Consider the following 23,281-nt stretch of genomic DNA (forward strand, 5'->3'; position numbering starts at 1 on the left):
GCAGGAAGATGCGTCCTCGCGTATGGCGGAAGTGGCTGTGCGTGTGACGCCGGCGGCGGGGGGGGGGGCGGGACCTGGGGCCGAGAGCGGTTCGCGCGCTTCGGGCCTAGTCCAGACTCGCCGCCGCCGCCGCCATATTCCCGGTAACGGGGGCGCGCGGCCGGGGGCCGGCTGGGCCGGAAGAGGGCTCGGGGACGGCGCTGAGGCGGGGAGGGGGTCGGTTGAGTTTGCGACAACCGGAGTTGGCAGGCGGCGGGAGGCGCGGGCCTTTGAGGGAGGGGGCCGAGGGCTTCGGGCCGGGTCTGTGGGGAGGGAGCGGGGCGGGCCTAGCCGGGGGCGAGGACTAAGGCCTGGGTGGGGAGCGGAGGTAGCTGGAGCTCCGGGAGCCGCAGGGACTCCTAGCCCGGGCTGCTTGGGGCCTCGGCAGGTGCGGCGGGCTGGGCCTGCGGGCTTCGCCGCGGTCGTTCTTCGCAGCGCCATCCGAGGGCCCGTAGGAGCAGAGGCCTGGACTTTCTCGTCGCGCCACGGGCAGCTGCGGCGCAGCTCCGGTCGGGCCCGAGGGTGATGGGCAGCGAGCCCCGCGAGCCCCGGTGGCCTGGGAGAGCGAGGGGCGGCGCGAGGCCGGGGGCGGGGCGGAGCGGGTGGGGCCGAGCTCGGACTGCCGGGATGCTGCGTCTCTGGAGACGGGAGGTTGGCAACCAGTGCCCTCCTTCCAGCCCGGGACCCTTATGCCTTGTAACTCTTGCTTCTTTCTGGATACCGCAGTGGCATCTTTCTTGCCTTGTCCGTTCTCCGGGCGCGAGATCTTCCTTCCGAAGCCATGTCAGAAGGAGTTGACTTGATTGATATATACGCTGATGAAGAATTCAATCAGGTGAGGAGTCCTCGGGAACAGTGGGATTTTCCTGTATCAGGCGAGGAATCTCTTGCAGCAAACTTGCAGGGGTCCCAAGCTCTGTCAGTGGTTGAGATTTGCTCGGCCTGAACACACGTTTGTCAAATCTAAAATCTTCCCTCTAGCACAGACTTTCAAGACATATGCCTATTCCGTTTTATGTCAACTAAAGCCTGCAGGCTTAATTTTAAAACCTTTGATTTAAGAGCAAATAAAAATTAGGTTTAATAGAGTGGTATATCATCAACCTGTGGAACTTGCTCCTCCAGGAAGCCAGAGTTGAACGTCAGTCTCCTGGAAGACTGGCCACATTTAAAAATCAGAATTAGGTGTTCTGTAGCATCTACGAAGGCAATGTTGATACGTGTTCCTTTGAGAGTCTCTCAAATGGCAGCTGGAGAAATGTAGTACCCCTTCCCTCTATAAGGCAGTGCAAGTATGAAAGATAACTTTAACTTTTAATGTTAGTTGTTTTCCAGTTGTTTTCAGCCTGCCTTCTTTCAGAAGTAGCTTGACTCTGGTCTTGAGTAGTCCATAGGCTTTTTAATGTTAGTTTTTTAGTAATAAACTTTATTGATGATGTAATTGGTGGGAGGAGGTAAAGGTATTGGACAAACCAGTTCAGAAGCAGATAGAGACCCACTCACATACTCTTGAGTTCAGTTTGTTGATCTCTTTACGATATGTCAAGAAAATTATACAGTGATCTCCCTTGAAACAATCATCTCATATACAGGTCAATTCAGAAAAGATCTCAAGAATGTTCCAAAGTCTGTATTTAAAACTTAATATCCTGCCTGGATTATTTTCAGCACTATTCTCTTGAGTAAACTGGTTTTTCCCATTTTCATCTTTCAATGGCTATATGTAAGGACCTATAAAGAGGATTTAAAAAACAAAATCAGGCTAGAGAAGGAAAGCGGAGAAGGCAATGACAACCCACTCCAGTACTCTTGCCTGGAAAATTCGATGGATGGAGGAGCCTGGTACTGGTAGGCTGCAGTCCATTGGGTCGCTAAGAGTCAGACACGACTGAGCGACTTCACTTTCACGCATTGGAGAAGGAACTGGCAACCCCCTCCAGTGTTCTTGCCTGGATGATCCCAGGGATGGGGGAGCCTGGCGGGCTGCCACCTATGGGGTCGCACAGAGTCAGACACGACTGCAGCGACTTAGCAGCAGCAGCGGCAGAGAAGGAAAGTGCTCTGATTGGACCCTGACTCTTTTTTTTAACTTCTATTTTGTACTGGGGTATAGCCTATTAACAATGTTGTGATAGGGAAGGGACTCGGCCACACATGTATCTGTTCTCTGCCAAACGTCACTCATATTCAGGCTGCCATAAAACATCGAGCAGAGTTCCATGTGCTATACAGTATGGACCCTGACTGATGTGAAGCAGCAGGCAAGGTTTATATATGCCATTATGTGCCGTTTCTTTCACTTGGCAAAAGTTGATCATTTTCCCATGTCTTCTCAGGCAAACTGCAGTTGTCTACATGTGGCTGCTGCTTAACTTAAATACATGAAAATCTTTCTTTAAATTTCAAATAAGTCAATTATTTATGGATAAAAAGAAAGACTTAGCGTATTTAGTTACTATTTACTTTCCTGAATTTTTCATATTTGAATCAAGACTCGTACTACTTTTTATGTTATTCTTTTAAATATGAGATAGCAAGAAATAAGTCTCCTTTAATTCTTTTCTATTATTAATTTTAAAAACATCGTTTCCCCTTAATTTCATTATCTGTGGGTTGATGACAATACTGCTGATGATTCACTCTAGGAAATGGGTAGAACAGGGTCCTAGACCACAGGTCTAGCCACATGTGGTCTGAGAAGTGAGATTTCATAATCTCTTAAGCAGTATAGCTTGTTGGTCATAGACAAGACAGGTCTCATCCACTGAGTTGTTGGTCTCAACAATTTGATCTCTGGTCTCCTCAGTTAAATAGGACTTTTTTGTGTGTGAAATCAAGTAGATGTTTGTACTGAAACGACAATTTGGTACTTGGTTATATTGAAGAAAGTATAGATTTTAAATGTTTTATGTCCTGGGGAAAGTCAGGAAAGGGTGCTTTTCCCCCCCACAAATGAGTTAATTTTAGCAAAGCTGGTTTTAGTAGAATTTGGAAGCTGCTGGAGAAGTGGTAAAAGCTCTGTTTGGGATTCTTAGACGTAAGCTTAGATTGAAGGCCAACAGTACAGATTGTGTTTTAGAATGTTACAGGAATGTTACTAATTCACCCCAACTTACCCCTCCCTGCACAAGAACCTTGTCATGTGTACTTTGCTCCCCAGGGGAAATAAGCACTGTTCCTAGATGGAACCCTGTGGTGCCGACTCCAGATATGTTACAGTGTGTGCTGCAAAATCGTCTTTTGCAGAGCTGCTTCGCTCCTGTTACAGAGGGAAACTTGGAGTTCTTAGGGTCTCTCTCAGGCTGAGGAGAGCAACTCGGAAAGTGACTGAAAGCTGCCGTCCCTGCTGAGTGTTTGGTCTCTTTTCTGTTTCTAGTGCTGAGACGGGCGCTTTGCACAGTATGCTCAGTTTCCTCAGCAAATAGTTACTGAGCTACTTCTGTTTGCTAGGCATCGTATTAGAACTAGTGAGATAAAAGGGGGAAGATGGATTTGTGTGCTCAAGAGGTTCCATTCCTGGTGGTCAACAGCAACGGACGGTGATAGGGAAGGAGAGTGAAGTGAGAATTGTGGAAATAGTAATCACAAAGCCAAGAGCATTGAGCTTTGGTTACCGTTATAAGAAAATTAAGTCACATAGGTTGCTTTAAGAAAAAGCTTTATTACTGTGTCTTCCCTGGTGGCTCAAACAGTAAAGAATCTGCCTGCAATGCAGGAGGCCTGGGTTCGATCCCTGGGTCAGAAGATCCCCTGGAGAAGGGAATGGAAACCCATTCCAGTATTCTTGCCTGGAGAATTCCATGCACAGAGGAGCCTGGTTGGCTGAAGTTCATGGTGTCACAAAAGAGTCAGACATGACTGAGTGACTAACGCTTTAGATATCAGGAAAGGGCTGGCAAGTAGGAACATTGAGCATTCAGGTGGGGAAGTTCTTATTTAAATTCAAAATCATGCAAGTTCTCTTTTGTAAACCAAGAAGCTTCCTGAGACAATCACAGCTATTCCTCTGCTATAAAATGGAAACTTCTCTCTGGTATTAATTTAGTATTAAATACATCTTTTCTAATCTCCTTGAAATGAAATCCTTAACACCAATGCCTGTAAAATACTGTATTTTTCACTTAATTTGTAGAATTAGATTTTGCTTTAGCTGCATAAATAATCAGCTCACTTGGTAATCAGAAAAACCTCAGGTCCTTACCTCTTTTCTTGTCTTAGCCCCTTGATGTTGCTAGAAGATTTAGATGCAAATACATCTTGATAACATTATTTCTTCAACAAAATCTTCAACAGAATCCTCAATAGGTCTGCCATATGCATCAGAACAGTTCCTCCAAAATTCTTTGAACTGAGGTTCTGTGGCCCAGAGAGACCATTTGAATCTTATGACAATTTTGCATTCTTTGAATCCTTTTGTATTTCTTAAAGTGGTAAAATAATCCATACACCAGAGTCTTCTGGGATTGGGACTGTCATATTCTCTAAGGAACCCCGAAAGAGTAGATTGTTCACTGAGGCTTACGGTATGGGAAATTTCCTAGTGATACCTTTGATCTCTGAGCTGCCCATGTCTGCATGTTAACTGCTCAGTTATCAGCAATAGTCTTTGTATTAAAACGTTTCAACATGCATCTCTGAATCATAGATCATGGAAAGAATGCCACTTTGGTTCCACTGACCATACAAGATTGTGAGTTTCCTTATTTAAGTTCCGTTTCACAATCCTTGATTAATTATAAAAAAAAAAAAAGTTATCCTGGTTTGAAGTAGTGTTGTTTTAGGGTTAGAGGACTGAAGAGGATCAAGTGGTTTCCAGGTCTTTTCTACACCTTGAACCATAAGAGCAAGTCATATGTAGTGCATGAATAAATAAATGATTTGTCTAGAGTTATGATTGTTTGAGACTTAGACTGTCAAATATTTTACACACAAAATATTGAGTTACTAGCTGTGACTTTCTTCACCTTTTAAATTCATTATCCACCCTGTACTCTCCAGTGTTAGCAGCTCCCCATCATACTCATCTTTTTTTATGCAAGGTCCTTATTTATAGATTTGACTACCTAAGATAGTCTTCTTGTGTTTATTTACCTCCCTGATTCTTTTTCAGGCTCTTCTCTTTCTGAGATTTTTACAAGGTTCAAGCTCTTTTCCTTTGGGCTTCTTAACAGTATCTGTAACATTTGAAGTTATTTACATTATCATGCTGTGGATGTTCTTCCCTTTTACTTCAGATAAACTGAGAACTATAAGATTGTTTCCAAAAGTTTCTGTTGGTATGTAGGTCTAAGAATGTATTTTGTAGTGAGTCCTCTAGTTGCACTCCAGAATCAGGAATTCTTGTGATGGATTTGAAGGGAGAAAGTTACTGCAGCTTCCGCACCTGAGGTGCATTAGGAGAGATGATTCACCTTCAAGGAACTAAGCAAGTTGCCAAATAAGGTTCTTTTTTTATTCCCTTTGTATGGATCTTTATTCCCATTTTTAAAAGACAGCAATGACATGAATGAGCTATAGTGTCCCTAAAACACTCCAATGTCTCCTTGTATCTGTTTTTTGGCAGTTTCATCTTTAGCACTGTTTGGATGTTTAGACTGTTACCTGGGGGGTGGCGGGGGGAAACAACTTGTCTGATCCTTAAAAGATCCTCTCTAAGATAATAACACTGAAAACTCTGAAACATTAAGTTCCCTTAATAGTAGTTCTTATGATTTTAGGAGTTTTGATATGTGTTACCTTGGTCTGCTATAATACTAAAAATGGGCTGACTTGTAAACAACAAATTTATTTCTCACAGTTCCAGAGGCTAAAAGACTGAGATCAGGTTTGTGTTCTGGTGAGCAGCCTCTTCCAGTTGCAGCCTCTGCCAGCTTGTATCCTCACGTGATGGAGAGCAGAGCAAGCAAGCTCTAATTCTTACAAGGGCACTAATACATTTCATAGGCTCCACCCTCAAGACCTCATCTCATTTTAATTACCTCTCAAAGGCCCCGCCTCCTAATACCATCACACTGGGAAACAGTGTTTCAATGTGGGTGTGTGTGCTCAGTCATTTCTGACTCTTTGTGACCCTATGGACTCCTCTGTTCATGGGACTCTCTAGGAAAGAATACTGGAGTCGGTTGCCATGCCATCCTCCAAGGGATCTTCCCAACCCAGGGATTGAACCTGTCTGTGTCTTCTGCATTGGCAGGTAGATTCTTTACCACTGTGCCACCTGGGAAACCCTTCAAGGAGGTGTGCTGCGGGGCGCGGGGGGGCCACATTCAGTCTATAACAGTAATATATAACACAGACAAAAAGTGTATCTCACCTATCTTCCAGAATGCACGTTCATATTCTAAATGGTTAGTGTAATACAGCTTTATGATATGGGTGCTTGTTCTGTTTCCTGAGCTTTATGTTTTAGAAAACTTTGACTGCTTTTGTATATCATTAGATATCTCTGGTATTGTTCAGAGATGTTTCTTATATAAACGTCATGGTAATGTGTTGGATCTGCACGTCATGCACTAGAACGTATAAAGGAAAATCCCCCAATTATTCACTTCCTTTTTATTTTATTTATTTTTTGATGGTTAATAGAAAGATGGGATTATATACTGTGAGCTTTAGAGCGTTATTAAGTAGAATAGTAAGTTTTGTGTAACTCTTGATTTTGGAAATAGTGTAAGATGTTGAAAATTTCATTGGTATAAATGTGGTCTTGGGAAGCTGGCTTCCTGATAACAATAGCAGATGTATCTCTGTGCATTCTTGCTGTGCTGTGCTTAGTCTCTCAGTCGTGTCTGACTCTTTGCAACCCCATGGACTGCAGTCCAACAGGCTCTTCTGTCCTTAGGGATTCTCTAGGCAAGAATACTGGAATGGGTTGCCATGCCCTCCTCCAGGGGATATTCCCAACCCAGGAATTGAACCCAGCTCTCCCATGTGTTGCAGGCGGATTCTTTACTGACTGAGCCACCAGGGAAGCCCTGTGCATTCTTAGTGTGCTTGTTTAATTGTCCTGTACATTTTGAGTCTCACGGTTGATTAAAGCTAGAAACACTACAGACTCCTAATAGGGTCTTAAGAGAAACACCTACATAAACATAATTTTTAAAATTGTTTTACATGGGGAAGTTTTTTGAGTGTGACAGGAAGTTTTTGTATGTTTTACAAAGTATTTGACTGTGGATTGTAAGTAAATGTGAGTAAAATAGAATGAACAAAATGAAAGGTTTTCAAACCCACCTTTGCCAATGCCTCGTCTCTTAGGACCCAGAATTCAACAACACAGATCAGATTGACCTGTATGATGACGTGTTGACAGCCACTTCACAGCCCTCAGATGACAGAAGCAGCAGCACTGAGCCACCTCCTCCTGTTCGCCAGGAGCCATCTCCCAAGCCCAATAACAAGACCCCTGCAATTCTGTACACCTACAGTGGCCTGCGCAATAGGCGAGCTGCTGTCTACGTGGGCAGTTTCTCCTGGGTGAGCATGGGTAACCAAAAAGGCTTGGGTGGGCTGGAGGGAGAGCACTGGGAGGTGATGGCATTTTCAGAAACCACTGTTGCACTGTTTTGTGCTCTGATGGGGTTGGATTTCTTTTTCCTGGGATCAGGTTGGATTGATCTCTGAAAGAGAACTATCCTGAGGACGTACTGGTGCCGAAGAAAGCAATGATTAAGTGGGTAGTTGCTTTTTCTGCCATCTTGTTACCGCCCCTGACCCTGGGGCTTTATGTCTACCAGGGTCATCTGTGGGATGAGATTTCAGAGTGAACACCTTGAACTCTTGGTGGTCATTAGATGGTCCTGTGATAATGATGGGTGAGAGGGAGCAAAGACCTTGATAGCTGTAGTACACTCGGGGTAGGTGGTGATTGTTGTTTTGCAAAAGTTATTGTGTGACATGTTTTGGGGCTGGTGATGGGAGGTGGTTTTTTCCAAGTTAAGAATTGTATATACTGAGGGGGAAGTTGTTGACAGTGATCAACTCTGGCCTGTCAGATCTCCAACTAAAAGCTGCTAGTAATCAGTGTTTGAACTGATGATCCACATGGCAGTCAGAGTTAAAATAGGTTTTAATATTCTTAGTTTCAGATACGGGGATTGGGGCAGAGGTGGGTGGTTTGCAGTTCTGTCTGGGTGAGGACAATATTAAAACCTGCTCTCATTGACATCCTGATGGCCTTCTGGGTTTCCTTTGGGGGGTCGTGGTTATGACTAGACTCCTAGGTTTGGGGGAAGGGTTTGGAACATTCTGGGGGAGGGGGTATACCTCTTGACATTTCTTCCTTTTCCATCTTGCCGGCCCCAGTGGACCACAGACCAGCAGCTGATCCAGGTTATTCGCTCTATAGGAGTCTATGATGTGGTGGAGTTGAAATTTGCAGAGAATCGAGCAAATGGCCAGTCTAAAGGGTGAGGTCTGGATTTAAGAAGCCCCTTTTAGTTTGTAACCATTGGGATAACAGATCTGTACTGTTACTTTGGCCCTGTAATTTAATCCCTCCCACCCTGGCCCAGTTTACTGCCTTGGTTTTGACAAACCACCTTAGAAAGGGGATCTCATTGTGAGGTAGGGGAACATCCATCCATTGAAGGGCAAAGAAAGCTGGTTTCTAATTTGAAATAAATGGTAACATTTTAGGCTGACACTTTTTGTTGTTGATAGTTTTGTATATATAATATAAGCAGGGTATCCTTTGCTCTACCAAAAGTGGAAGAGAATTTCTGTGTTTCTCTCTTGATTGTTTAGTAGATCTCACACATTTCTAATTTTTCTTCCTCAAGGTATGCTGAGGTGGTGGTAGCCTCTGAAAACTCTGTCCACAAATTATTGGAACTTCTGCCAGGAAAAGTTCTTAATGGAGAAAAAGTGGATGTGAGGCCGGCCACCCGGCAGAACCTGTCACAGTTTGAGGCACAGGCTCGGAAACGTGAGTGCGTCCGAGTCCCAAGAGGGGGTACGTGGAGACCATCTGTATGAAAGGGGGGTATTTTGTGGGTTTGTTTTCTGTGCTGTAGGCTTGGTCTACATTGTGGAGGAGTTTGAGGGAGGGTGGTAGTGATTATGGGTGGCAGCATGGCAGTGGGTGAGCTAAAAGTGAGACTTGTGTGCCAGGAGTCAGGTAGTTCAGGTTATGCATTTCTGCTGCTAACTCATGTGGCCTTGGGCAAGTCACTTTACTGTTAGGGCCTACTTCCCCATTTGAACTGGACACAGTGTATAAAGTTCCTGTCACCTCTGAATTATGTGTTTACTATTTAAAAAATCAGTATATAGCAAATGGACTTACTTGTAAGACATGTTTCTCTATCAAATACTAAACAACCACAGTAAAATACAAATATGGTTACATAAAGATGGCTGTAATCTTGTTATAAACATACATTGGAAGGTACTCTTTAAGGAATCGACTGAAAGAAATGCTGGAGAGTAAAAATTTAACAGTGTTTTTCCAGCATTGACCAGGGGGGTTGGGTACCCTTTTGATTACCTGCTATTTTAGTTTGCTTGGCAAGTGTTTCCCATTAGTAAAGGATGTTGCATCATGCCACATTAGCCTGATGATGGTATGCCTTAAGCTCACGTTATTCCCTTTATTCTGACCCCGTTCTCACCAAGCCATCTTCTGATACTAATTTGGTTTCCCAACTAGGGTCTCCTACTGGGAAGAGAATGCACTGACCAGGTGACACGAGTATTCCAGTCTGCTTGGCAGTTGTATTTCTCATTGTAAATCACAAAATTGGCATTCTGGTTTAAGAATCAGTCTCTTGTGAATTTGAATAGTGTGAATCAATCTCCTAGGGTCCAGTCACCCCTGGGCCACTGTTAAAATCAGTGTCTGAACCTGTGAAACCTGGGAACCAGCTTTGGATTGTCATGACCTCACAAGGTGCAGCTACCCTGCAAGGCCCTGCCTGAAACAGCCAACTGCCATTACTTGCCTCTTACTACAGTGAGGGTGATGGCAAAGTTTTGTTACCTACTTTCTGTAACTGCTTAAGTCCTTTTCTCAAAACAGTGCCTTGTGTTGATTGAGTAGTCTACTGGGACCTTGGATAGATTGATTGAAGGTGGAAATATGGTCACTTAACTCTTGCATAGGAATAGCTATGTTCTTATAACTAGATTGAGAGCCTAGATGGAAGTGTTGTGAGCTCCTATTGCTCTGTATTAGAAGACACAACTTTTTTCCTTGATAACATGAATTTTCAGAGTCCATTCTGTTTCAGAGTCTTTGTATGATTCAGCCCTCTTCTGACTTCCGTAAGATGTATAATTTTACATTTATATTGCACACCTAATTGTCCTAGCACCACTGGGCTGTTTACTCCTGGGTTTTACCTTTCTTTGCTAGAATGACGATGGTGATTGAATTGTTTTTCTGCTCTGTCATGTTGATATAGTTGGACCCTGTTAATTCACTCAGTACAGCTGGTTGACATAGTCTGCTTAAAAATGGTTGCTACTCTTGGGACTTGTAGCCATAGCTACCAAAAAAAAAAAAGAAAAAAACCTTTGCTGATGTGGGAACAGGAGCTGGGAAGATAGCTAACTTTCAGGGGATTACACTTGCTAGTATTCTTTCTTCAGTTTGAGAGAACTCAGGGAAGAAGCAAGTTGCCATATGTGTGAGACATGAAAAGCACGAGAATGCTGGGGTAGGCACTGGTGATATACTACATTAGAGAAACCAAGGTGGTTGCCAAAGGGATTAATTCCACTTAATGCTTTCATCGGGAGTTAGGGTTTACTAACAAGTTTTTGTTTAAGGAGCACTCTTCTTTTCTCCTCTTCACACTTGTCTCCTAATGGCATCGTTTTACATCCAAGACTCCCAAGGCCATGTGATCACATTCTTCTGTTGGATTTCATATCAACCAGGCTGAGAGTAGACTATTAAATTGGAAAAAGGGAACAAGTTTAACCCAGGTGACTCAACGGTATCACAGCCATGTTTCCAGCAGTATGCAGACATGTTTTGAGTCCATTTTGCACAATGATATAACCACTGAACCATGATCATGTTCCTAGAAGGCTGCCCTGTGGGGTAGAGGGTTTGGACTGTTGAAATATAGTAGGAATTTCCCAGATTTCAGACATATTTTGTACCAAGCTTTTGCAAGGAGTCCCTGATGTCAGCTGTGTGCCATCTGCTCATTCTATGGGCTGATCTCATATGACCCCTGGTAGCTCAGACAGTAAAGCGTTTGCCTACAATGTGGGAGACCTGAGTTCGATCCCTGGGTCGGGAAGATCCCCTGGAGCAGGAAATGGCAACCCCCTCCAATATTCTTGCCTGGAAAATCCCATGGACTGAGGAGCCTGGTAGGCTACAGTCCATGGGGTCGCAAAGAGTGGGACACGACTGAGCGACTTCACTTTTTTGGCTTATCTCCCACTTTCTCTCATTTAACTTCTAGTCTTCCACTTCTTGTTCCGTGTCTCTTCCTCATCCCAGTTACCAGTTTTGGTACTTGGATGGAAGAAGTGTTGTTCATGCCCTGCCTGTCCCTCCTTTCCTCCAAATTTACTGGCCAAAGTGCCAAGGCAAAGAGAAAATTTCAAATAGATAGCAGGATAGAAAAGGGTAACTACTACAAGCCCAAGGAAAGAGTCCCTGAACTCCTACCAGAGAAAATGAGATTTTTAATCTGCTTGAATCCAGCTAAACAGTAATGAACATATTTCAGCACTGTCATTTTTCTCGTGGGTTATTAAGAACCTTCTGCATTTAAAAACAGAAAACAAATTTAAGGATAATTTAAATGTGAAGCACTGAGAGTTCTAGATAAAGAGAATTCTTTAGCACACAGAATTTAGGGTGGTACTGCTTCCTGGGTTTATGTCTGAACTAGGCTGCCTCTTACCTTTCTGAGGCAGTAGGTGATTTTACCTTCTTCCTCAGCCACCTGTCACCTTCCTTAGTGTGGTGTCAGATGACTCTTGGTGACGGATGAACTTGTCCCATGGTTATGTTTAAGACTTGGGCAGTAACGGTAATTCTTTTTTCTTCATAGGAATACCTCCACGGGCCCACTCCCGAGATTCTAGTGATTCTGCTGATGGACGGGCCACACCCTCTGAGAACCTTGTGCCCTCATCTGCCCGTGTGGATAAGCCCCCCAGTGTGCTGCCCTACTTTAATCGCCCTCCTTCAGCCCTTCCCCTGATGGGTCTGCCCCCACCCCCCATTCCACCCCCACCACCTCTCTCCTCAAGCTTTGGGGTCCCTCCTCCTCCTCCTGGCATCCACTACCAGCATCTCATGCCCCCTCCTCCTCGATTACCTCCTCATCTGGCTGTACCCCCCCCTGGGGCCATCCCACCTGCCCTTCACCTCAATCCAGCCTTCTTCCCCCCACCAAATGCCACAGTGGGGCCTCCACCAGATACTTACATGAAGGCCTCAGCACCCTATAACCACCATGGCAGGTAAGGACTATCTTGTTCCTTTCCAATCTGAGCCAGGCATAGCAGGGTAGACAGTATGTTAAGTTTGTTTTCTTCTCCCCAAGGAAGTAAGTGAGCACTGAACTATTATTTTCTTTTTCCCTTGTGGAAATTCTGTTGTCATAGTATTGAGTCCTGGGAAATAGTTAACTACCTGTTAGAGAATGTTTTTATTTGGTATTTTGTTTGCATCTTAACCTCTCACCCAAACTGTGTCCTTTGTATCCCCTTTTCAGGTGGTTGATTAAGTTGAGTGCTCTGAGTCACTGTTATGAGTGCTACCAGTGTCTAGCACTATGGGGTCGTGCCAGAATTACAAAAGTATACCACATAAATCCTGTCTTTAGAGAACATGAACATAGAAAACATGTGAACAGGCTTAGAATCATTTCAGACAGCATACAGGAGAGTGTAATTAAATAGCATAGTACTCTAGAGGATGGTAAGATAACGCTGGGTATGGGCAGTCAAGAGTGATCTTGTCTCTGTATTTCTGTGTGCAGCCGAGATTCGGGCCCTCCGCCCTCTACAGTGAGTGAAGCAGAATTTGAAGACATCATGAAGCGGAACAGAGCAATTTCCAGCAGTGCCATTTCCAAAGCTGTATCTGGAGCCAGTGCAGGTAACTCATCCTTAGCTTTGCTGCCTTCTCCTTACTTTTAGTTTTGTCATTTCCATTGGTAAGAAGTCCAAGATAAAATTGGAGCACTGGTACATTTTGAAAATCAATAATAACCTGCTTTTGGGCTTTTGGGGAGCTCCACTGAGACTATTTAGCCTGTATCTAGACCTGCCCCATGAAAGCCAACTTGATGCATAGAATATAAATAACTAATACTATCTCATTGTGGTGTTTCCTGCCTCCTGGAAATCTTGATCTCAGTGGTTGATCACTGGGTCTAGTGTCTGGGTACACCTTGAGTTTTTAGGACTGATGATGATGGTTGATATGGAATCCGATTATATTTGAGGATTGAGGCAGAGCTGATGGCCTCCATGTAGCCTGTCCTGGAAAGAGGCAAATCTATTGGGTGTCATCTTAAGGCATGATACACCCTTACAGCTAACTTTTGCCCTGCTGTCAGTATTAAGTGGGCAGAACCAGAAGCCATGCTTTTGAGAGCTGAGGAAACAGAATCTTTGCTTCCTAAGAGAAGAGTATATAGAGTTCTGATCCAAGTTTCACATTATAACACTAATCATATTCACTTTCTTCCTGTGAGTTTCCCACATGAATGTAGATATAGATTGTCATATCTAAGAAATAACTGTTTTCATCCATTTTCCATAATTTCTCTTTACTACGAAATCTGAATGCAGAGTAAAGACAGAAAGCATGTATATATTCTCTCTGTTTTCCACCGGAAATCTTCATTGACATCTGAGTAAATCTCTTTAAGTTAAAAAGTTAGGTATGCTCGTCGTAGCAAGTCAGATACACAGTGTAAGGAAAAACAGTCATTGTTCTCCACCAGTTCCTTCACATTGAGATGATCAGTAACTGAACCTCTGTCTCCTCCCTTTGTTTTGTTCTCATTTCAGTCATTCAAACCACAGATATCTATTGACTGCCTACAAAACAGGCAAAAATTCCCTCCCCTGGTCGAGCCAAAATCCCAGCATTCCTTGGCCTCCACAGAACTGCAGCTCCTCCAGTCTGTTTCATTCTTTACTACCCTGCACGAGGAAGCTGCTGGTCCTGTCACTGGCCCCTGCCTGGTTTCATGCTTTCCTTGCATTATCTTGTCCTTAAGGCTCTTGCAATGCAAGAAAGCTTTAGTTAGGAAGTATGCAGGTCCCCACCCCAACCACTAGCCGTGAGTCTGAGTATCGCTCAGATGGTGAAGGAAGGAGCTAGTTCTTCATGGCAGCAAAATTTAAAGAGTGTGTGTGTGTGTGTGTGTGTGTGTATGCACACAACATAACGTGTTTTAACTATATGTTACTTCTGTGCGTATACATGTTTGGTTATAGATTACAAATAATTCAGACAGAACTGTGCAGTGTTAATAAATGAAAGACTTCTGTACAAGAACTGTCAGTAAGACTACCATGCATCTGAAGTTTCTGTCCTTCAGGGTTGTTTTTTTTTTTTTTTGCATATAGCATCATATATGTATAATTTTGATATGGAATACTGTTTCACAGCTTTTCAACAATATTCTGATCATCTATTATACCAACTAACACCTAACATTTATTGAGCCCTTACTGTGTGCCTGGCACTGTGCTTAAGTGCTTTACATGGATCGCTTTGTTTATATCCAGATTTATTACCTTACGCTTTTTAACAACTATGGAATATTCTGTAGAACCGATGTTCCTTAATTTATATAGTCAGACCCTATTGAAGGAACTTTTAAGTTGTTTCTGATTCTTTAATAAAACAAATGATGCTAAAACAAACATGGTTTAAATTATACACTTGTGAGCAGAAGTTGAAAATTTTTAGAATTGCTAGGTCAAAAAGTGTGCACATTGTTTATTATAATGGGTGTTGTCAAATAGCCTGCAGACAATGACATGCCAGTTTATACATCCATTAGCAGTATCTGAGAGCATCTGTCTGATTCCAGACCATTGGAATATTGGTTCCATACAGTTTTATACTTGCCGCTTCTGCCTCATCCACTATACTATGGTTCTGTGGGACAGCTAGTTACTCTTGGTGTGTGTCCTCCTGAGTTCTCCTTTTCATCAGTTAGTTTACTCCCTCTGCTTATCCTTGGCCTTTCCCATCCATCCCCTGTCAGGGGATTACAGTGACGCGATTGAGACGCTGCTCACAGCCATTGCTGTTATCAAACAGTCCCGGGTCGCCAATGATGAGCGTTGCCGTGTCCTCATCTCCTCTCTTAAGGACTGTCTTCATGGCATTGAAGCCAAGTCTTACAGTGTGGGTGCCAGCGGGAGCTCGTCCAGGTGAGTTGATAATTGCTCCAGCGACAGCTAGCCCTGAGCAGCATTTTTCCAGGGGTTGGCAGGGGAAGGAAAGGAACACAGGTATCAGGCAAGGACCTGGCTGAAAGAGCAGACCTAGCCCTCGTGCCTTTAAGGGGAAGAAATTGATCAAATGTTTACATTAATAAATGTTGTAATGTCTGAAATCTGTGTTGGGTGAGGCAATGGGCTTATTTAGGATGGAAGACCAACATAGTTAAGAACGTGGGCTTTGGAGCCATACATTCTTGGATTTGAATTCTGCTCCTAACTATCTGTGTGACCTTGAATGTGAAAGTTACTCAACTTTTGAAGCCTTATTTTTCTCATTTTTAAAAAGAGGACAGTGATAGTACTTATCTTACAGATCTGTTGTAAAGATTAAGTGAAATAAAGCATGTGAAGCTCTTAGCACTGTGCCTGATACATTAATAAGTCTCAACAAATTTGTTCTTACTTTTCTTTAAAAGACTAGTCCTTAAAGAGCTAACATCCTCAGACAGTGGGCCCATGATAGAGTAATAGAAGAGTGGTTTAACAAATAGTAGGAGACACCAAAACACCAGGTTCTTGGAAAGAATGGGGTAGGTCTTCTGAGTGAGGCTGAAAACAGTCTTTCTAATAGGAAAAGACATCGGTCTCGAGAGAGGTCACCAAGCCGGTCCCGGGAAAGCAGCAGGAGGCACCGGGACCTGCTTCATAATGAAGATCGGCATGATGATTACTTCCAAGAAAGGAGCCGAGAGCACGAGAGACACCGGGATAGAGAACGGGACCGGCACCACTGAGAAAGGTGGGATAGAGCCCCATCGCTGGCTTGTTGATGATTTCTTATGAAAGAAAAAATATTGATAGTAAAGGTTTCTCTCCCTCCTTTTAAAGCAGGTAAAGGGGACGGGAGGACTTTGATTTATGTAACCAGAAACTCAGGAGGGCAGATTTTCTGCTTGTTTGTGAGATGTCTCACCTTGAAATGGACCTGAGATTAAGCTATTTTTGCTTGTTTTTTGACTGCTTTCACTCGACATGGTATAATGGCTAAGAACATAGTTTCTGCAGGTTATACATCCCATCTCCTCCAGCCATATTACTTTCTGTTCTTCATTTGTGAGTGAAAATAATAAAACAACTGTCTCATTGGATTGCTGAGTATTCAGTGAGCTAATTCCATATAGAGCTTTTAGCTGTCATAGTATCTGTCACATAGTAAGTTCTCAATAAATGATAGCTTTTGTTACTGTTATTGTTACATTTTATTTTTTGCCATGCCAGGTGTGGGATCTTAGTTCCCTGACCAGAGTTTGAACCTGTGCACCCTGCATTGGCAGTGCAAAGTGTTAACCACTGGACTACCAGGGAAGTCCCTCACTGTTGTTATTTTAACCCCACCAAACTTTCAGAGGAAAAAATCAGGGGAATTGGCCAAGACAGAAAAAAGAAAAGTAAGACCATTGCCTACTTGTAAGTTTTCAAGGTGCAACATTAATAATTTTTTAGTATTAATATCTATTATTTAAAAGATTTTGAAAATCAGGATACTTTAGGAGAAAGCAGATCTGAAAAAAAAAATTAAAGCTTTAGAGGATATGTGGAGTATGTGGAGGATACTTCAATGGCAGGATATGTTTTGGAAAAACTCATTGACAGCATTTTTTTTTTTTTCTTAAAGCAAAAGCCAGGAGGGTTGAGGGCAGGGAACTAAATATGTTAACTCAAGTAACTGAAAAGTTGAGGTAGGCTTCTCAGACAGGCTCCAGGTTACATCCCACCAGCTTGGCAATCCCACCTGAAACCAAACTTCCAACAAAGATTGTTTCCAGTACATAAGCAAGCAGGAGCAGTTGTTGCCTCTGTTTCTTTGGAGATCTTTAAAAGTAGTCTAGACTCTGGTGGGGATGGTCTGTTTGTGGTTCCTGAAGGCTGTTGCATGACCCAGGTGATACTTTGGGGTCTCTTGTCAATTTTGTGGTTTCACATCAAGTACATTAGGAAAATGTTCTTGGTTTTGGCCAATTTGGTTGGTCTGAAGTCATGGTAATTGAGGAGGGTGAAGAGTTGGAGTAGTTCTATTTTGTGTTTTTGGGGTGGATACATGGGGGACTGGATGAAGAAGGGAAAAGAAGCCCTTCCTCTTCTGTGAGTGCCTGTCGTTCACAAGCAGTGGCTGGACTACAAACTGTTGCCTAATGATAACCTACCAAACTAATGAGAAAGGAGTCTGGTTATATTCAGCTACTGCCCTCTAGTTTGTTTTTTGTTTTGTTTTGTTTTGTTTTGCCCTCTAGTTTGTTGTTTGACATTGTCTGCCGTAAACCTAAGTGGAGGGATTTCTCTGGTCGTCCAGTGGCTGAGACTCTGCTCCCAATGCAGGGTCCCAGGTTTCATCCCTGGTCAGGGACCTGGATCCTGCATGCTGCTACTGAGACCCAACACAACCAAATAAATAAATGTTTTGTTTTAAAAAAAAAAAAAAAAAACTTAAGCAGAGTTGTAGTTGGGAATTCTTTTTGTCTTCTGTAGAGAGCAGATATATGGGGAAATGAAGTTAACATTTTTTACCTGCCTCCCTTCTCTCTTTTATTCCACAGTCTTGGAGTACTTGATATTAATGGAAATCTAAGATACCCCTCAGAAAATCAGCAGTTAGGCTGTGGGTTCTAGATACTTCTTTCTAGATTTTGCAATAGGTTGAGATTTGAGAAGTGCCCGTATATCTTCCAGAAAAGCAGGCTTCAGGAGAGGTGGAGCCCACAGATAGCTTTGGCCTAATTCAGTCTCGGGGTGCGCAGGAGGGTGGGTTGAGTGGGTCTTTTGATTGAGTCCTTCCCTGCTGTAGCAGTAGCAGCACTTCGCTGTCTTGTTGGAGCTAGCACAGTTGCTGGTGTTGCTTGTAGGTTCAGTGTCAGTCACCACCCTCCCCCATTCCTGCAGCCCACCGTGTGTGTCCTTTGCAGCTAGCTAGGACAGGAGTGACCAGGGAGGTGTTACTTGATGTGTGCGACGCATGGGGCCACACTCAGCTTCATAGTCGGAATGTGTAACTGCACATCACTGTTCTTGGTGGCTTTGCTCGTCTGACAGCCTTTGATAGAGAAATTGTGAGATCCACTGATGATTTGAATTTTGGGGGTTGAACATGTGAACCTGAAACTTTAAAAACTGTCGTCTTGCTTCGTTTTATCCACCTGTAAAATGGGAGTTTTCTTCCATTATGGGATGGTTCAATTTGGATATCTGAAAAATCCTGTAACCCAGTAGTTCCCAGAAAACAGCCATTTGGCTGGTGCAGGCCCATGACAGATGAGGAAAATTAACTCTTGAGATAGGTTTCCTAGTTCCCCAGTTTTCCTAGTCATCCTTTAGATATGTTGGTTATTCCATCCGGATAATTAGTCTCATTTATCTTAAGAACTTCCAAGCTCTGTGTACAGTGAGTGAGTGAAGTCGCTCAGTCGTGTCCGACTCTTTGCAACCCCGTGGACTGTAGCCCCCCTTTTAGTTATTAAAAAAAATAGTATTTATACTGTATGGACAGGTGTTCCTGAGAGCAAAGGATATGTTCCATCTAGAGGCAACAAAAAACAGCAGCCTTTTTTTTGTCTGCCCTTCCTCAGGATGGCCTCAACCTCTGAGGCTTAAAGTCTGATTGACCCACTTTGGCCTCAATCTATTCAAACTTTACCACCAAAATGGAGCCATAACCTCTAAGTGGGTGATGTTCAGTTGACCCTTGAGCAGTGTAGGGGTTAGGGGAGCCAACCTCTGTGTAGTTGAAAATTCGAGTGTAACTTTACAATCAGCCCTCCCATTTCTGTGGTTTCACATCCACAGATTTCAGCCAACCTCAGATGGTATAGTAGTGTAGTATGAATTTATTGAAACAATTCTCCATATATGTGGACCAGTGCAGTTCAAACCTGTATTTTTCAGGGGTCAACTGTAGTTTACTTCTGGTGCGCTAGTTTTCCTCTGAGTCTTGTTTTGTAGGAGCAGTTCCCAAATCACATCTCTTTTGTGGTATATGTTTGTATGCTTTGGAGTGTGAGAATATTCTTAGGTAGTCTGTGGCGCTGACTTTTTGTAGTTGTTTTAAGACATTATCCTGTTTGATGTATATTTATTCTTACTTCATTGCTATCCTCCTGAGTGAGTGAAAACTGAGCATTCTGTTCAGTTTTGGTCTAATGCAGAGATTCGGAAACCCATGTGATATGAAATTGAGAAGGCATTGAGGGCTTTCATTCTCTCATATAGTGATTGAGGAAGGTGCTTGCATACAGAGGTGTTTAGAGAAGCCAGAGGCCATGGCAGAGTCTGAGGACCCCAGGCTGAAATAGCGCCATTTCAGAGTGTAGAAGGATCAGGTAGCTCACAAGTGTATTTTTTCTTTGGCTAGCTGCTCCATGTGCACACATTAAGGTTGAGCCTTTATGTATAGGCCATGTTGCCAGCTTAGGCACTAGTTTAAATCTTCAGCCCAAATTTCATTCCCCCTGTTGCTTCTCACCATCAGTTCTATCTTATATGGTAAGATTGCCAGGCCACCCCCTGCAGATTGGTATTACAGCATTGGAACTAGAGCTGTGTACTGGGGACCTAAAGTTTGGTCAAGATGTGCAAGTGATGTAACAGTGCTTTACTGTTGAGCAGTTCTTAACTGTGCTTTTAGTTTTCTTGGATGGTGACTGCTGATTGTTTTCTTTGATTTCCATGCTCTGCTTTCTGTTCTGGCCAGATCACTCCTGATTGGTGTTAGAGTGCTTCTTGGTCCCTCCCCCACAGCTGTCATCTGAGGGAAGACTTAAAATCTCTTGAGTTTTAGTACAACTTAGAACATCTCTGGCTGTATGTCTATATCTATGTGTATGCTTTTTTAAAAGGAGAAAAGTTTAGTTTTTCCTGTATAAGTGCATGCTCCCTGCTAGGGCCTCTTAAGTATTTGGGGGTTAGTGGATTTGGTTATGTACACGCTTGTTTTCTTACCACTGTACCTCCCATTTCCAGATTTTTCCCCTTTCCCTTAAGGTAAGCTATGACTTGCTCAGAATAGATTTTCTGAAATAGTATTTAAACTCACCATGCTCCTTTACAGCAACTTTTCTTGAAATGTAGCAGTTTCCATACTTTTTCTGCCAAAGTCCCCTTTCCAGTCAGACTGCTTTGATTCCTCATTTCGTTGTCAGTGTTCTTCCCTCTAACCTTAAAGTAAGATGTACTCCTTTTTCCTCTATTCTGCTCCAGCCATGCCCTCACTACTCACAGTGCCAGACATTCCCAGACAATTCTGTTTTTTACTTTCCCACATGTGCATTCTGTCTGCATCCCCTACTTCATACATTTTAACTTTAGAAAATGCCACTATAATTTATTATAAGCCCTTGTTAATCAGAAAGTAACCTCTAACTTGTGCTTTCTTTCTTCCCTTCCGATGTTCTCATTACAGGAGTCTGGTTGGAAGCTAATGTTTTTTTAATGGACTTGCATCTCCTCACCTTGATCAGGACTAAAGGACGGAGGCCGCTCCACCCCTTCCCCTTCCTCCAAGCCCCTAACCCCTCCAGACACCCAGGGAATACCCTCTACCCTACAGGATTGAAGATTGCCTGGCAGCCCTCCCAGTCCTGCTCCTTTTTGCCAGGGTAAAGAACCTAAAGACTCCATGTGGTTGGGAGGGTGGAAGACAGGAAGAGACCATGTCCAGGTCCCTGGTCTCCATAGAGAATGGTGCTTTGTGCAAGGAAACGCATTGAGTTTCTGATTCTCCAGGAGCAGTTCAGTGGTGAGGTTGATGGGAAGAATCCTTCCCAAAGAAAATGGATCCTCCCTGTGGGATCTAGGAGAGTGACTGGGTGTGCCAAATATGCCCAGGGTCCTGCCCTCAGCACTAGGTTTGATGGGGCCAAGAGGGTCCAAACCCCTTGCTAACATACCACTTCTTTAACTCCTTTACCTTCCCAGCCCTTTGAGGAGGGACCATGGGAACAGAAACTACTTCCTGGAAAGCTCCTGTTCTTGCTTTTCCCTCTTACATATTGACGGTTTGTTTTCCTAACCTCCCGGAGGGCTCAAACCCTTCTAACTCCTGCTGCCCAGCCTCCTCAGTGGACCTGCCCCTCCTAAGCAGAGAAGGCCCATGAGGTTGCTGTCTGCTGAGGGGTCTGGCGGAGCCCATTACCACCCTCTACTGCTTCTTGCTTGGTTGCCTGTTGCAATAACCAGCTCCATCCACTAGATGTTCCCTTTCCCTGGGGCTTTTCCATTTCACATGTGGAGCCCTTCCCCCAAGAAGGCGGCTTCCTTGTTTTAGAGGAAGGTACTGCCATTGGGAGTTGGGGATGTCGGACCTCAGCAGTGAAGAACCCTCGTGAAGTACTGGGAATGGGGAAGGAGGCAAGTTGGGCAGGATATGGCCTACTTCCATAGGCTTTTCTTTTTTCAGGTTCGATGTGAGCATGGGCTTGCATCCTCCAGGTACATACTTTTACTTATTGTGGGATAACCTGGCACTAGTAAGTAAAGTCACAAAAATTTGGTATTTTTTCACCTTTTGACTTAATAGCTCCCCTCGCTCTGCCTGGAGGTACTTGCTACCTCTGATAAGGAGCAAGGAAGAAGTGGAGCCTGACTTGAATGAGCTCAGCTCAGAATTCTAAGGACCACCACTCTGGGGGCCATTTTCTACACAGGCAAATGGAATTGCTTTTCCCATAACATCCAAATTGTGATGTGGTTGCTACTGACAGAAGCGGCAGCAACAGGGTCCTGCAATACCCATGGGGCGACGGATGCTGCTTCTGCATCTATAAGGGCATGTGACATCTAACAGGAGACGTGGCATGTGAGATGTAGGGTCACTGGAGACCCTTCTGGCTCAGAGGGGAGAGACTGAGTTGGACCGAATCCTTCCTCTGTTCCCTGCACGTTTCTGACACAGCCCTCAATAAGTCACTAAGGGAGTCCCCCCAGGGTTGGAGAGGCACATTCCCTTGGGACAGAGGCTACCGGTTGTAGCTTTTTATCCCCTGTCCCCCAACCCCATCCCCGCCTCCACTTCAGAATATGGCACCCCGCCCAGCCAGCCAAGTGTTAAGTGATGTGCTTATCCTCAAGAGCAGCTCCGGGTGTCTTTTTAATGTAGAGAAAACCAAGTAAGGTGACAGTTTACGGCGAAGAAAATATATATAGAATACCAGAAAAGCCGTTTACCCGGAGAATTTTTTTTCTCCCTATTTTTTGTTTTGTTTTTACTCAATGACACAATTTTTAGTTTTATTTCCTGATAGCAAAAAGAAAGAAACCCAACCCTCAAAAAGGCCATGGCCCCGTCCCCCTGTTGTTGGTGATTTGTTTGTCTTTCTGATAGGTTGAAAATTGTGTAATAAACTTGATGACACTGTCAATCTTTTATACTGCATTGTATTTTTTTTCCTTTTGTAACAAAATATTTTTAAATAATAAATGGGGTGTGCGCTGTTTCACAGATTCCGCATTGCATAGATTTGTTGAGGTGTCTGGGACATGGGTGCGGGCTGATGTAGAGGGAGGGGAGTGAATCCCAGAGTTCTCAGCTGAAACTGGACGGTGGGGGTGCAGTGTGTTTGGTACACCTAGGAGGCCTCGTGTAGTACTCTGGAGGTGCTGCCCCTTGAGGTTTAGCTTTTTTTCCTTAGCCATCTAAATAGCCTAATTCTAGGTCATCCTTTATCCTTCAAGATTCCTAAGATATATTCCCAGAATAAATGTCCTACCTTGTACAGTTGAGTTCTGCTATCATCAGGTTCATAAAGGGAAGAATCCTCTGCTAGGAATTAGCAGATAGGCTGGCTAGTGCTTCCTTCCACTGTCTAAATCT

The 23,281-nt window shown here is 43.7% G+C and overlaps 1 protein-coding gene across 13 annotated transcripts; it reads left to right on the top strand.

Annotated features, from left to right (window-relative positions):
- The first annotated feature begins 7 nt into the window (after positions 1 to 7).
- Positions 8 to 22,829, top strand: CPSF7 (cleavage and polyadenylation specific factor 7). 13 transcript variants are annotated; one of them, XM_086383592.1, is made up of 11 exons: positions 77 to 216; positions 766 to 874; positions 7,297 to 7,515; positions 7,646 to 7,711; positions 8,344 to 8,447; positions 8,820 to 8,992; positions 12,057 to 12,471; positions 12,993 to 13,111; positions 15,243 to 15,411; positions 16,055 to 16,222; positions 20,873 to 22,829. In XM_086383592.1, the coding sequence occupies exons 7-10, from the start codon at positions 12,209 to 12,211 to the stop codon at positions 16,215 to 16,217; spliced, it is 714 nt and encodes a 237-aa protein (XP_086239718.1). In that variant the 5' UTR covers positions 77 to 216; positions 766 to 874; positions 7,297 to 7,515; positions 7,646 to 7,711; positions 8,344 to 8,447; positions 8,820 to 8,992; positions 12,057 to 12,208; the 3' UTR covers positions 16,218 to 16,222; positions 20,873 to 22,829. The 13 variants fall into 13 exon arrangements, with proteins under 13 accessions (XP_086239708.1, XP_086239709.1, XP_086239718.1 ...); XM_086383594.1 differs by having other exon boundaries at positions 8,820 to 8,965; XM_086383591.1 differs by having other exon boundaries at positions 77 to 143.
- The last annotated feature ends 452 nt before the right edge of the window (positions 22,830 to 23,281 follow it).

The sequence above is a fragment of the Bos grunniens genome, chromosome 29 (assembly GCF_055505025.1).
Source record: "Bos grunniens cultivar Pamir isolate PY7600 chromosome 29, Bosgru_T2T1.0, whole genome shotgun sequence".
In the NCBI taxonomy this organism is placed as follows: domain Eukaryota; kingdom Metazoa; phylum Chordata; class Mammalia; order Artiodactyla; family Bovidae; genus Bos; species Bos grunniens.

Coding starts and splice junctions, on each gene's coding strand:
- CPSF7 (XM_086383582.1), top strand. CDS start 23: ATGGCGGAAGTGGCTGTGCGTGTGACGCCGGCGGCGGGGGGGGGGGCG. Junction 7,516..8,343: donor ACGTGGGCAGTTTCTCCTGG/GTGAGCATGGGT, acceptor TGCCGGCCCCAG/TGGACCACAGACCAGCAGCT. Junction 15,412..16,054: donor GCCAGCGGGAGCTCGTCCAG/GTGAGTTGATAA, acceptor TCTTTCTAATAG/GAAAAGACATCGGTCTCGAG.